Below are 13,654 nucleotides of genomic sequence, written 5' to 3'. Positions count from 1 at the left end.
TTGTAGTATACAGGAATGACACTTGTTGGGTCCCATCTCCTATTCTTAAATTTTTGCCATATCCAACAGTTTATTTTTTTTATTTATTTTTTTTTTATTTTTTTTTTTTTTTTACTGCTCCATAATATGTATTTGTTTTCCCTATTTTCTTTCTGGCTGTTGTTAGTTTTATGCTATTTTTGTTTAACTGTATTTTTTGCTTTCTTGTTCTGTCGACAATTTTAACAAATTGTTCCCATAGTCGATGAAATGGCAAATGAACTTCAACATCTCCAAGTGTAGCATGTTAAACGTTGGGCTACAGAACCCGAAAATAGATATAGCTTAGATAACAAGTTTTTAGAGAAAACTGAGTGACAGACTTGGGGGTTATAGTGAATCCTGACCAACCACTTCCATACGGTGATGCCTACGTAGGCGGCATGAGGAGCAAGTGGGTACTCGATGATGCTGACGTCGCCATCTTGATTATATTTATTGTAGTCATACCTACGTAACTTTCATTCTCTCCAAACTGGCTTCATCATATTTTCTATGGCTATCAAAATACACGGGTGAAAGAGAACGAACGATTGAGCACTGACTTTATTTTTTATAATGTGATTATTATGACGCAACATCGCACGTCGGACAGCTAATGCTGCCAGACGTGCGATGTGCCCCGGAGTGAAGAGGTTAAATCCAGGAAACAATGCATTAGTGCCAGGAATAAAGCAAACAGAGCATTAGGTTTCATTGCTAGGATGGTTATGAATAGAAGTGCAGAAGTAATTATCAAGCTCTAGCATTAGTTACACCCATTCTTGACTGTGTGGTACAGTTTTGGTCTCCGTCTTATAGAATGGACATCAATTCACTAGAATCAGTTTAGAGGAGAATTACCAAAATGATACATGGACTCAGAAATTTACCTTACAAAGAGAGGCTTAGGCACCTTAACTTACACACTTTGGATAGATGCAGAGTGCGGTGTGATCTAATAGAGGTGTTTAAGAGGAACAAAGGCTTTGACAAGGTTGATGCAAACAAGGTCATCATATTAAGACAACAGGGCAGGACTCGTAGTAAAGGATTTAAATTGGACAAATTCAGATTTAAGAAGGAAATAGGCAAGAATTGGTTAATAATAGGGTGGTCAATGAATGGAACAGAGTAACCATGTAGTGAGTGCTGAGACTATCAGTTGTTTTAAGAAATGGTTAGCCAACTTTATGGATGGGGATGACAGGTGATAATAGACATGTTTTTATGTAGGTTGTGCTTGCTCTCTCTCTTGTTTAGGGTTTGTTATTGACTAGAATACTAGGTGATGAATTTTTAACATCCTTGAGTTCTACAGGTCTTTTCTATTTATCTTTGCATTCTTTTTCTTCTTTCAAAGTGTTAATATCTTCATTAATATTTTTATTTCTATTTCTCTATCACTTGTACAGATAAAGGGTCTTATACCACGCTCAGTGACAAGAAGGAAGCAAGTGACTTCAGATGATGGAACACAAGCTCGCTGGGAAGAATATATTGACTACATCTTCCCTGATGATGAGGCTGCAAAACCAACGCTGAAATTGATGGCGAGGGCAAAGGAATGGATGAAGCAACAACAGAACCAGGATGATGAAGAAACAGAAGTTAGGGAAGAGGCTCAGGTTTGTAGTAATAATTTCTTGAGTTCTATATTGTTGCTTGAATACAATATACTAGACAGAAGAATTTAAGGAAAACTGCTGGACATAAATGTACTAGGGGGGTTATGGAAGGGATATTGAACTTTAGTGGCAGAGATAAACTAAGGTTTTTTTTTATGAACAAAACAGGTTAGAAAGGTAAAAGGGAGTATGAGAAGGGTGGTAGTGATGAGAGGGCTAAAGGAAAAGATGAGAGGTATGAAGTTACAGAGATAAGCTAGTGGATGAGAAAAGACAGAAGAAATATATTAATAATAAAAAAAAAACAGTAGTGCACTAATACACATATGTATAAATGTGTATGTATATATATATATTTATACATATATACATATATATATATATATATATATATATATATATATATATATATATATATATATATATATATACCCCCGTCTGGGGTATTGGCTTCATGTTGTTTAAGGGTTAAAAGCTGCTCAGTAGCATGCAGCTGATACTTTAGGGTATATATGGGGTGCCCCTGTGGACCAGAGCCACACATCATTTTGTCCATGATAGAGAAAATCGCTATTTATAGAGAAATGATGACACTTTATTATAATGCAACTGCCCCTCCATTATGGTGTCCCCCCACTCATAATACTGTTCTGTACCACTTCTCTGAATGTTCATTTCCTTTTTTTGCCAAACCCTGTTGTGGGGGAGAAGAATAATGCCACCAGGTGTTCCCAATTGAGTCACAAAAGGGGGAAAAAGCCATTTGTGCATGTATGTATGTATGTATATTGTTATTATGAATTCCCTTTTTAGACACATTTCCAATATCAAGTCTCCTCTATAATTTTTACTTGGCACTCCTTTTATTAGTTCATCACCTACTCTAGCATTTACACATCCCAACACTACTACATTGAAATTCCTCATAAAATTCTTTAAGCACTCATTCAAATCTATCCAAAATCCTCCCTTTCCTCTTCAGTCTTCTTACTGCTTATAAAAACCCACATCTTCCATCCCAGTTTCACCCTCGCCCACATTAATCTTAAAGATACTTCCATTCCACCACATGTTTTCTTTTTTATCACTTATCAGCAGAGCTACTCCTTCCCCCTGTTGCCCCCTCTTCACTCCCACGACTCTTCTCACCACTCTCCCAAACTCAAAATCACAGTTCCCTTTCAATTTAGTTTTGCTTACTCTACTCACAAACATAGTACCTCTGTCTATTTACTCTCACATATACCACAACCATGCATATTAAATGACCAAAAGCTTAGGATTCTGGTTGGAAATCTCCCAGACTCTTCTATGCCCTAGCTTGTCATAGGATGAGTTTACAGAGAGCAAAATACCAAGTCAGATCACTCCATCCCACTTTGTCACCTTTTATGATTATCATTGGACTTACAGTGGCAGAATTTTTTCCCATACCATAGGGGACACAGGAGAAGAGAAAAGTCACACTTAAGAAGTGGTAAAGGATATTTTCATGGAAACAACAAAAATGGAATAGTCATAGTATAAAAGTGGCATCATTCATCTAGGAGTAGAGATTTTACTCTAACCGCAAATGATGTGTGGCTCTAGTCCATAGGGGTGCCTCAAAGTAGTTCCTAAAATATTGATTGCATGCTACTTTGCAATTAATACTGCATGATAACATGTAGTCAGCACCCCAGCATCCATTTAAATCTATACAAATAGTCTCCCTTTCCTCTTAAGTCTTCTCACTAACAGTTCCATATGTGCTTACAAAACCCCACATCTCCCATCCCAGTTTCACCTTCACCCACATTAACCTTGAAGATACTTCACTCTACCATGTGCTTTCCTATCTCATCACTTACCAGCAGATCTGCTGCTTTCCCTCACCCCTTCATCACTCTCCCCACCACACCCTCAAACTCAAAATCACCTCTCCCTTTCAACTTAAATTCACTTAACACAAACATATCTTTCTTCTTACAAACATTCATTAACTACAAAAAAGTAAATGTGGCAAAGATCTATACACACACACACACACACATACATATATATATCATATATGTATGCCAAATGCCTCTTCCCCCCATATAAGGAAGGTAGTCAGCTAAGGAATGCACCCACTCTCATCCATTCTACTCCCATCCACCACCAATTGCCTCCCTCTCATCATAGCTCATGGATGCAGGGTAATCCCTGTCTCTTGCCCATTGCCTGTGTCAGAAGCAGTGTATCAAGACAGTAGAGCATCTTCATTCAAACAGCAACCCTACCTCCTTGTCCTCTCATGTGGAAAATAGAGAAGATAGGGAGAACTCCCTTCAGACTGTGTAAAAAAAAAAAAAAAAAAAAAAAAAAAATTACCCATACATAACCTTTTTCCACTCACGTCTAGCCCTTTTCTTTTCCCCTGGTCAACAGACATTTCCATCTTTCTCAAAACCCTTTATACCCACATCCATTCATCTCCTTTTTGGTTATCCCCTAAAATTTGCTCCATCCACTCCTGCTTTCCACATTATTTTTGCTAATCTTTCTTCATTCATTTTTTCCATGTGCCCAAACCATCCCAGTCATATTTCATCATCCCTATCTACCAGCTCTCTAACCCAGCTCTCCTCACTTCCTCATTTCTTACTTTATCCAACCTTATAACCCCCATCATACATTTCAGACACTTTATCTCAGACACATTTCCTTTCTGGTCCTCTTAAATTCCAAGTCTCCACCTCATACAGTGTTGTAGGCACAATCACCCTTTCATATAATCTTTTCTTTACATTCATTCCCAAATACCTATTTATCATAACATTTTTCCATCCCCAAGATATTTACTTGCTTTCCTAGTTCTTTCTTTTTTAGGAATATCCCCTTTTGGGGCTACAGATAGTAGGACTCCTAATCCCATCCCCTGTCCCTTTTTTGTCGCCTTTTATGACTCAAGTGGAAATACTTGGTGGCAGTATTCTTTTGTCCCCACCACAGGGTAGGTAGGCAAAAAAAGGAAGCGAATATTCAGAGAAATGGTACAGGACAGTAACAAGGGGTTGGGGGACACAGCATAATGGAGGGACAGTCATAGTATAAAAGTGTCATCATTTCTCTATGTACAGAGTTTTCCTCTATCACAGACAAAATGATGTGTGGCTCTGGTCTGTAGGGGCACCTCATATAGACCCTAAAGTATCAACTGCATGCTACTCTGCCACAATAACATGCAGCCAATACCCCAGAGAGGAATGTCTGTAGAGGAAAGATGGGAGAGGACAGAAGATAGGGGTGAATGGAGAAGGGTTGTGTATAGATTAGGCTGTGATGCATGAGGGGGAGTGGATGGGGGATGGGGGGTGAGGAAGTATGTATGAAAAATTTTTGACGCAGCCCGAAGGGATTTCTCCCCGTCTTCTCATTTTCTCTATGGGGGGGGAGGGGGGGGCCAATGGGGGGTTTCGCTGAATTTATGAAGCGGCCTTGCTGTGGATGTGCTGTGTCTTGCGGCACTGCTTCAGACCCAGGGCAGTGAACAGGATGCAGGGATGACCCGTCATCCAGGAGGTGCCAAGATAGGGTGGAGGGGAGTGGAATATATGGGAAATGAAATGGGTGGGAGTGATTTCTATGCCTTTTTCTTTTTGGCTACCCACCGTGTAAGGGGGAAAAAGCCTTTGGTATATGTATGTATGTATGTCCTAGTTCTACAGTTCATCACCCGTATTCCCTTCTCTCGTGCTACATGGAACCCCAAAAACCTAAAACTACCCACTTCCTCCAACCTCTTTCCTTTAAGATTTACTTCCAAGTCACTGCCACCCTGTCTCCTTGTACATCTCATCCCCTTGCATTTACCTACATTTGCTTCTCCAGGACACCACTTTAAAGTCCATCAAAGTCCTGTCAACTACCCTTCCTTCCACCCTCTCCCATAAGTACTTATGTTTTACTTTCTTCCAAAATACTGTGTTAGCTATCATCAACTCTCTTTCTAAACACATCTCCACTACTCTCCACTGACAGAAACTCAAGACAACTTCTAATTAATTTGATTAATTTTCATTTATACAAATATTTCAGGATTAAAGACTAATTTTGTTTTTCAATTAAACAGAATGTACAGGACAGTCTTCCTGACAATTATCAAGACCTGGACAAGGATGATAGTGAAGTAGAAATTAGCACTGGCAGTAGTGAATCGTCATCTGAGTCTGAAGAAGAAGAAGAAGACGAAGAAGAAGAAAGGAGGAAAAAGAAAGAAAAGAGGAAGAAAGAGAATAAAAGAAAACCACATAGTGATAGTAAATAACAAGAACAAAATGACAAAAACCATGTGACAGATGAAAAGAGGAATGATTGACATGGCTAAGGGTAAATGATGTTAGATATGTTTTATTATATAATATGACATTTTATTTTGTGTATTATTTATGCCAACAATTAAATCATATTCATTATAAACCTGATTTGTTTGTCTTATTTGGGTTAAAAGAGAGATGGATAGAGTGAACTTGAGAAGACCAAGAACAGGATGAATGGATGAGGTGAAGGGGGCCTTGGGTAAAAGGGGAATGCCTGTTGAGCAAGGAAGGGAGAGAGCAAAACAGTAGTGTGAGTGGATAATGGATGATAAATTGATGCAGCCTGAAGGGACTTCTCATCTTCTCTATTGTATGCAAAGAAAAAAAAATAAAGTTTGGAGCTGGTAAGATTGGAAGGACTCAGAGGTGACTTGATACAGGTCTCTAAAATTCTAAAGGGAATTGACAACATCAAAAGTGACAAAATTTTCACACCGAATGAGAATCAGACAAGAAACAAAGGTCTCAAACTGTCTTGAAATAGATTCAATTTGGAAGTGGGTAGAAACAACTTGGCCAACCGTGTAGTTAATGAATGGAATAAACTTCCTGCAGAGGCAGTGCAATGTAATTCAGTTCAAAGCTTTAAGAATCATTTAGATAAACACCTAAGGAAGATGCTGTAATGATTATCATTTATTTTATATTATTTGTTTTTGTTTTGTTATCATTTATCAGTTTGATTCTCATTGATTGGGGGGGTGGGGTAGTATGTGTGAGTAAATTTTGACGCAGCCCGAAGGGATTTCTCCCCGTCCTCGCCTTATATGCAAAGGGGGACGGAGAGGGGGGGTCGCCGATTAAATGAAGCGGCCTTGCTGTGGATGTACTGTGTCTTGCGACACTGCTTCTGACCCAGGGCGGTGGGCAGGGTGCAGGGATGACCCGTCATCCAGGAGGTGCTCAGATGAGTGGGAGGGGTGTGGAGTGTATTTAGGGATGAAATGGGTGGGAGTGTTTTTATGCCTTTCCCTTTTTGGCTACCTCCCTTGGAAGGGGGAAAAAGCCTTTGTATATGTATGTATGTACATCTATGCATACATACATATCTATATATATATATATATTATTTACTATTTACTTGTTTGTTTATTATTTAACTATACCTATGCATTTATTTATGTATTTTATTTGTTATATACATTATTATAGTTTTTATTTATTCTTTTTTTTTCTTTTTTTTTTCATCCGACCTAGATATGGACCAAAAGGTCTCCTGTCGGCAAGCTCTGCCTTTGTAATCCTTTGTAAATTATTGTGAATGGATGATACTGTGCTTGTGGCTAGGTTGGAGGAGGGACTGAGGCAGATGATGACAGAGTTTGGGAGGCTATGTGAGAGGAGAAAGCTGAGAGTAAATCTAGGCAAAAGGTGATGAGATGTACAAGGGGAGAGGGTGGCAGTGAGTTGGAGATGAGTTAAAAAGAACAAAGACCAGTGGAACAGCCTGAGGACTATTGCTATCCACTGTGAGGCAGCAGGTTTCCAGTCAGGGAAACTCAAAGCTGATTTACAAATCCAGGTTATATAGAAATGAGTGATATAGGGACCAAGTGGTGGTCCTGTGAAGCTGGCATAGAAGAGAATCACCTTGTTGCCCAGCTTCAAAATGTATCAACACCCTCACTTTCCTCTTGGAGCTGACAGTTCTCTAAAATCTCTATATGAACTCCATCTGTATTTACTCCACCTTGGGGGATTAAAAAGTGTAATGAGAAATAGACATTTAGGAATGGATGCTAAGAGGAGATTGTATGAAGAAGTGATTATAAAAGACAGCACTGTATGGGGCAGAAACATGGAACATGAGAGAGGAGAAATATGAATGTGTTTGAGATGAAATGCCTGAGAAATATGGTAGGGAAGGAGAGTGGGGGCAAGGAGGAGAGCAGGGGTGGAAAGGCAGTTGGGAGATAGGGTTGATGAAAGAGTATTGGGATGGTTTGGACACATGGAAAGAATGAGTGAAGAAAGATTAGTAAAAGGTGTGGAAGGAGTGAACATGAGGGGATGACCAAGGATGGATAGGGTAAAAGGGGCATTGGGAAAGAGGGGAATGTCTGATGAGGATGGAAGGAAGTAGACAAGATAGGGGTGAATGGAGAATAGTTGTGTATGGATGATGTTGTGATGCATGGAAGGGAAGGGAGGCTGTTTGAATGATTCTTGACACAGTCTGAAGGGATTTCTCCATGTCTTTCTTTTTCTGCATGAGGGGATGGAGAGGGGGGTTGCCAATTAAATGAAGTGGTCTTGCTGTGCATGTGCTGTGTCTTGCTACATTGCTTATGACCCAGGGGAGTGGTCAAGATGTAGGGATGACCCATCATCCAGGAGGAGCCAAAATAAGAGGGAGGGAGGGGGTGAATGGTTGTGGAGTATGTGGGGATGGGTGGGAGTGGATTTTATGCCTTTGTTTTTTGGCTACCTTCCTTGTAAAGGGAAAAAAGCCATATTAACCTAAGGGGAATTGGCAGTTGGCAACTTATCCCCGACTTCTGCTATAAGCTGGTAACAGAGTCCCACACAGATTTCACAGATCAACCCCACAACACTTAGCAATAGTTTTTGGCCCCTTACCTTTTGTCTGGGTTGGAGGAGGGACTGAGGCAGAAATGTTGGACCATTGGGTATCATATATTAATGTGGGACTGTTTCTGTCACCCTTTTATAGTAGTAGAGGAGGAGAGTAGTTGTTGAGTGTCAGCTCCTCCAATGTAAAAAGGTAAAGGAAATACAATAATTTACTAGAGAGAAATCCTGCACCCTTTTTTGAGACCAAGTGCCAACTCCTTAGTACTGCACCATTAGATGGAATTGAGGGTGTATATAGATTTTGAAGACCTCCAGTAGGGAGAGGATTCTCTCTATTGTAGATCCCACAGTATCACAACTTGCAGATAGCCATCAGTGATCCTTCCCACACAAATACAACACAGATAATATTACATTGTTTCTTCCCAGGGAGATCTTTTTAGGACTATAGGAATGTTGCCAGCCACTGCAAGGCTGCAGGTTTCCAGTTAGTGAAACTTGAAGTAACAATCATTATCATGTATGATGTAAGGATGTACCAAAGGCTTTCTCCCCCTCATAAGTGGGATAGCCAAGTCAAACCTCACATCCACATCAGAAAAACTCATGACAGCCAAAACTGGTTTACTTCCATGGCAATCCCCCTCCCCCTCATCCTTTCATCTACAGAGCTGACATAGAATATATCTTTTTGAGCTGCATTATTCATTCATCTAATCAGTCTTCTTCCACATATACTTATCACTTGTTTGGCAGGGATTGTGTTCATCGTTGATACTAGCTGCCACACAGGACAAGAATAATGATAGTTGTAGATTCATGGGGTAATTGATGAGGAACAGTATGGGTTTAGGTAAGGTGGATTTGTGAGAAGGCTTTGGAAAAAGGTAAGAATGTTTTTAGGGGCCTTTATAGATTTGGAGAAGGCTTATGACAGGGTAGCAAGGAAGACACTGTGGGAGGTATTACAGATATATAGGATTGGAGGAAGGCTGTTAAGAGTAGCTGAGTTTTTACAAATGTAGAGCCTTATGCGGGAGGTAGCCAAAAGCCAAAAGCATAGAAACCATTCCCACCCATTCCATCCCCTACATACTCCACTCCCCTCTATCTTCTTGCCTCCCTCTTATCTTGGCACCTCCTGGATGATGGGTCATCCCTGCATCTTGTCCACTCATCTGGATCAGAAGTAGTGTCACAAGACAGCACATCCACAGCAAGGCCGCTTCATTAATTCGGCGACCTCCCCTCTCCATCCCATCATGTAGAAAAGGAGAAGATGGGGAGAAATCCCTTCAGGCTGCATCAATTTATTTCTCATACATACTCCCTCACCCCCCATCCCCCCCACACTCCCATCATGCATTACAGCATCATCCATACACAACCTTTTTCCATTCACCCCTATCTTCTGTCCTCTCCCATCCTTCCTCAACAGAGACTCCCCTCTTTCCCAATGACCCTTTTAGCCAATCCATCCATCTCATCCTAGGTCACCCTTCATGTTCACTCCTTCCACCTCTGCCTTCCACACCTCTTTTACTAATCTTTCTTTACTCATTCTTTCCATGTGTCCAAACCATCCCAATACCCTTTCATCAACCCTATCTCCCAACCCCCTTTCCACCCCTGTTCTCCTCCTCACCTCTTCATTTGTCACTCTAGCCTAGTAACCCCTATCATACTCCCTTTCCCCCTACCAAAAATCTACTTTTCGCAAGCTTGAGAGCTCACGGAAAAGGTTTATCATTCTTTTGCTGTTGTTTTTAACAGAATATGTATATATATATGTATATATATATATATGTATATATATATATATATATGTATATATATATATATGTATATATATATATATGTATTTATATATATATATATGTATATTTATATATATATGTATATATGTATATACTGGTATATGCATGTATGTATATAAATGTATATATATATGTATATGTATGTGTATATATGTATATATATATGTATATTGATGTGTATATATATATATGTATATATATATATACTGTATATATATATATATATATTTATATATATATATGTATATTGATGTATATATATATATGTATATATATATATACTGTATATATATATATATATATTTATATATATATATGTATATTGATGTATATATATATATATATATTTATATACATAAAGTAGTAGCTTCTGTCTTTCTGTTCGTTTGTTTGTTCACGAATTCCTCCTAGGGTTTGGGAGATAGACCCCCATAACCATATATATTCTGATACCCTATCACTCCAGGTACTTTGATAACTATATTTCATTTAAAGAAAAAATATTTTGGCTAGGGTTAAGGGTTAAAGGGGTATGGTGGGGTAACATGCCACTACTGTAGTTTCACCTTACACGATAGACATTTTGTGACAGAAATTACTATTATTAAACAAACCATTGTATGTGTTCATAAATATATATATTTGTGAAATTAATGTTGCCACAAACTGTGATAGCCTTTGTATGGAGAAAGCATATAAATGTAAAATGATTGTATAATTTTACCAAATGTTCAAATATTGGTAATTTTTATTTTACTTTTTTGTGGGCGATATTACACATGAGTTTACACATATAGATATCAAACGAAAAAATGTAGAAACTGAACAACTTCATACCTTATATGTCGATAGCCTAAAAAAAAAAAAGAGTTAAAAGATAATAAAATAGTTATATTCTTCTCTTACGGCCGAATATAGTTTATTTCCAAAGGGCGTCTCCCTCCTCGAATGGATTTTTTTTTTTTTTTTTTTTACTTAACATTTTATGTGTTACATTTTCCAATGAGTTATATTGATTCATGTAACTTTTCTCCACAAATCCTATCAAAATTAAAATGATCATCATTTGCCCGCAGGAACGCGCGGGTAATTTGGCTAATATATATATATATATATATATATATATATGTTTATATATATATATGTTTATATTGTGGCATGAGTAAGGCAACGCCGAGAGTGGCGTTACTATTTTGTCAAGCGTCACGCTAGGTCACGTGTGCTCGTAGCGCTCCCGCGTTAGGTTGGCGTGGGACGCGACCTAGAGTGACTATTGTTCTGCGGCGCGTCATCACGTGACCCAGATGCTAGCAACTGATTGGATGACGCGCTAGGCTGACCCGCAGGGCGACTAGCCCGCGGCCGGACATAGTCAGACTCTCTCTGACTACGCTACTAGACAGACGTGAGCCTAGCGGGGTGCTGGTTACAGGACACAAAGAGTAAGTGTGGTATTCTATTCACAGTGCCGATTAGTTCTCTCCCCCATTAAGCCTCCGATACACATTTCATATTCTGTGCTACATAATAAAAGAGCCAACACATTCTACGTGTTTTAGTCATTTAGCCTAACCATTCGGACACCTTACCATAGTGGTGGCAAGCGGTGGTTAGAGTTTGACTAACTCGTGTACACGTACCCATTCCTATTACTCAGTGAACATACATACAAATTACAAAGTCCACACTCTCCAAATACTCAGTGCACATACAGGAGTGCTAGCTAGAGCTAGGCCGGTTATTTCATAGCCATGTCTGTTAGTTGAAAGGTGGTCCCCAGAGATCCCTGTGGCGGCCAAGATTGCTGTAACTCAGCAGAAAACAGCCGGCGATGCTGCGATCGCTGCTCGCCTGGTATAGGGTCGGCATTTTTTTTTCTATACGATACTTTCTGCTATACGATACACGGCCGCGGACGCATGTTTTCAACCTCGCGTTCCGATACTTTTTGCTATACGATACCCGGCCACAGACGTCTTTTCCCACTCAACTTCAAATCACATAACATTTCCACTGTACACAGAGTCCCAGGCTCTTCCTCTCCTCGCAATCTGCGAGAGTCAGAGACACCCTCTCGCTATTCGCAAGAGGTGGAGGTGCGCCCTCGCCATGAGCGAGAGATCGCAACGCGCCCTCACGAGGAAGCCATGCACTCGACTCACAGACATGGGGGACAAAGGAACACGTGGAAGCGTCCCCGGGGCCGTGGTAATCGCAATAGGTGGCGTCCATACTGCACCCATTGCAAGAAAGCAGGACACGCGACTGATGTGTGTTATTATAGGTACACGCGGTCGACCTACCACGTGTTGCAAGTCTTGGTCTCTTATCCATAAGAGCATTTTGCCTACCGCCATGGAAGGCTCCCAGGTCGGTACCACTAGAATCATAGTGGCCGACGGCTCGGAGATGCCAAATCTTGGCAAGGTAGATGTTCCTTTTGATCTAGCTGGTTTTTCGTTCCCTGCTGAAGGTTTGCCGGCCAACATTATCTTAGGGTTTGATTTCCTCACGGCGCACAAAGTGACGTTGACGTTCAGTCCTTTAACATTCCAAGTTAAGGGCAAGGATATTCCCGTAATCCTTGCGGGGACGGCTCAGCACTCACCGCCATTCATCGCCGTGTGCGAGGAGCGTCATAGTTTCCAGCGGGAAAGTGAAACTCCCACTTTCCCGGTTAAGTCAATCGAACATCAGTGGGTGCCTGGGTTCTCAGGGGGAACCGTAGGATTGATGCTCGAGAGGGCAAACGAGCTCGCTCCCGCAGGTCAGGCTTTCTCGGCGCTGTTTACAGCACGCCCATATGCCGAAGGCGCCAGCCTGCTAGGCCAGGGAGTAGTAGAGCTGATCAGGATGGAAGATGGCAAGGCATGGTGTAAAGTTCCATTCCTGAACTTGGGCCCGGACACCCATGAGGTTCGTAAAGACCAGGTGGTCGGAGACATTTCCCTCTTAGGGGAGATTGCGCTGATAGACGGTGGAACTAACGTCTCGGTGGGAATGGTCCAGGCGTCTAACGTAGTGGATGGCTCTCGCGAACACAAGTTACGATTGGAAGTAGGGAAAATTTTCCCTAATAGGCATGGCAGGGAAAGTATGGCTCTGACCTCTTTAGTGGTCAAATATGCCGATGTTTTTGCCTTACCGGGGGATCCACTTACCGTGACGCCTCACTTCCTACACGAGATTCGGACATTTGGACCGCCAGTCTACCGCAAATCTTATCCCTTCCCTGAGAAGTATAGAGGTGAGATTAGAGACCTCATTGGGGATATGCTCAGTAAGGGGATCATTCGCCCATCTCGTTCTCCTTACA

At 40.6% G+C, this 13,654-nt stretch overlaps 1 protein-coding gene across 1 annotated transcript in view; it reads left to right on the top strand.

The window, feature by feature from the left end:
- Positions 1-6,040, top strand: part of crn (pre-mRNA splicing factor crn) — a 44,841-nt gene extending 38,801 nt beyond the window's left edge. Inside the window, exons 8-9 of the mRNA XM_076198084.1 lie at positions 1,434-1,646; positions 5,740-6,040. Coding sequence (XP_076054199.1) covers positions 1,434-1,646; positions 5,740-5,934 — 408 coding nt within the window. The 3' untranslated portion in view covers positions 5,935-6,040. The remainder of the gene's footprint in view (positions 1-1,433; positions 1,647-5,739) is intronic.
- Positions 6,041-13,654: the final 7,614 nt, after the last annotated feature.

The sequence above is a fragment of the Oratosquilla oratoria genome, chromosome 14, assembly GCF_046742065.1.
Source record: "Oratosquilla oratoria isolate Oo_2021 chromosome 14, ASM4674206v1, whole genome shotgun sequence".
NCBI lineage: Eukaryota > Metazoa > Arthropoda > Malacostraca > Stomatopoda > Squillidae > Oratosquilla > Oratosquilla oratoria.
Note: the sequence above shows the minus strand (reverse complement) of the source record. Positions and strands in the feature narration are given on the sequence as shown.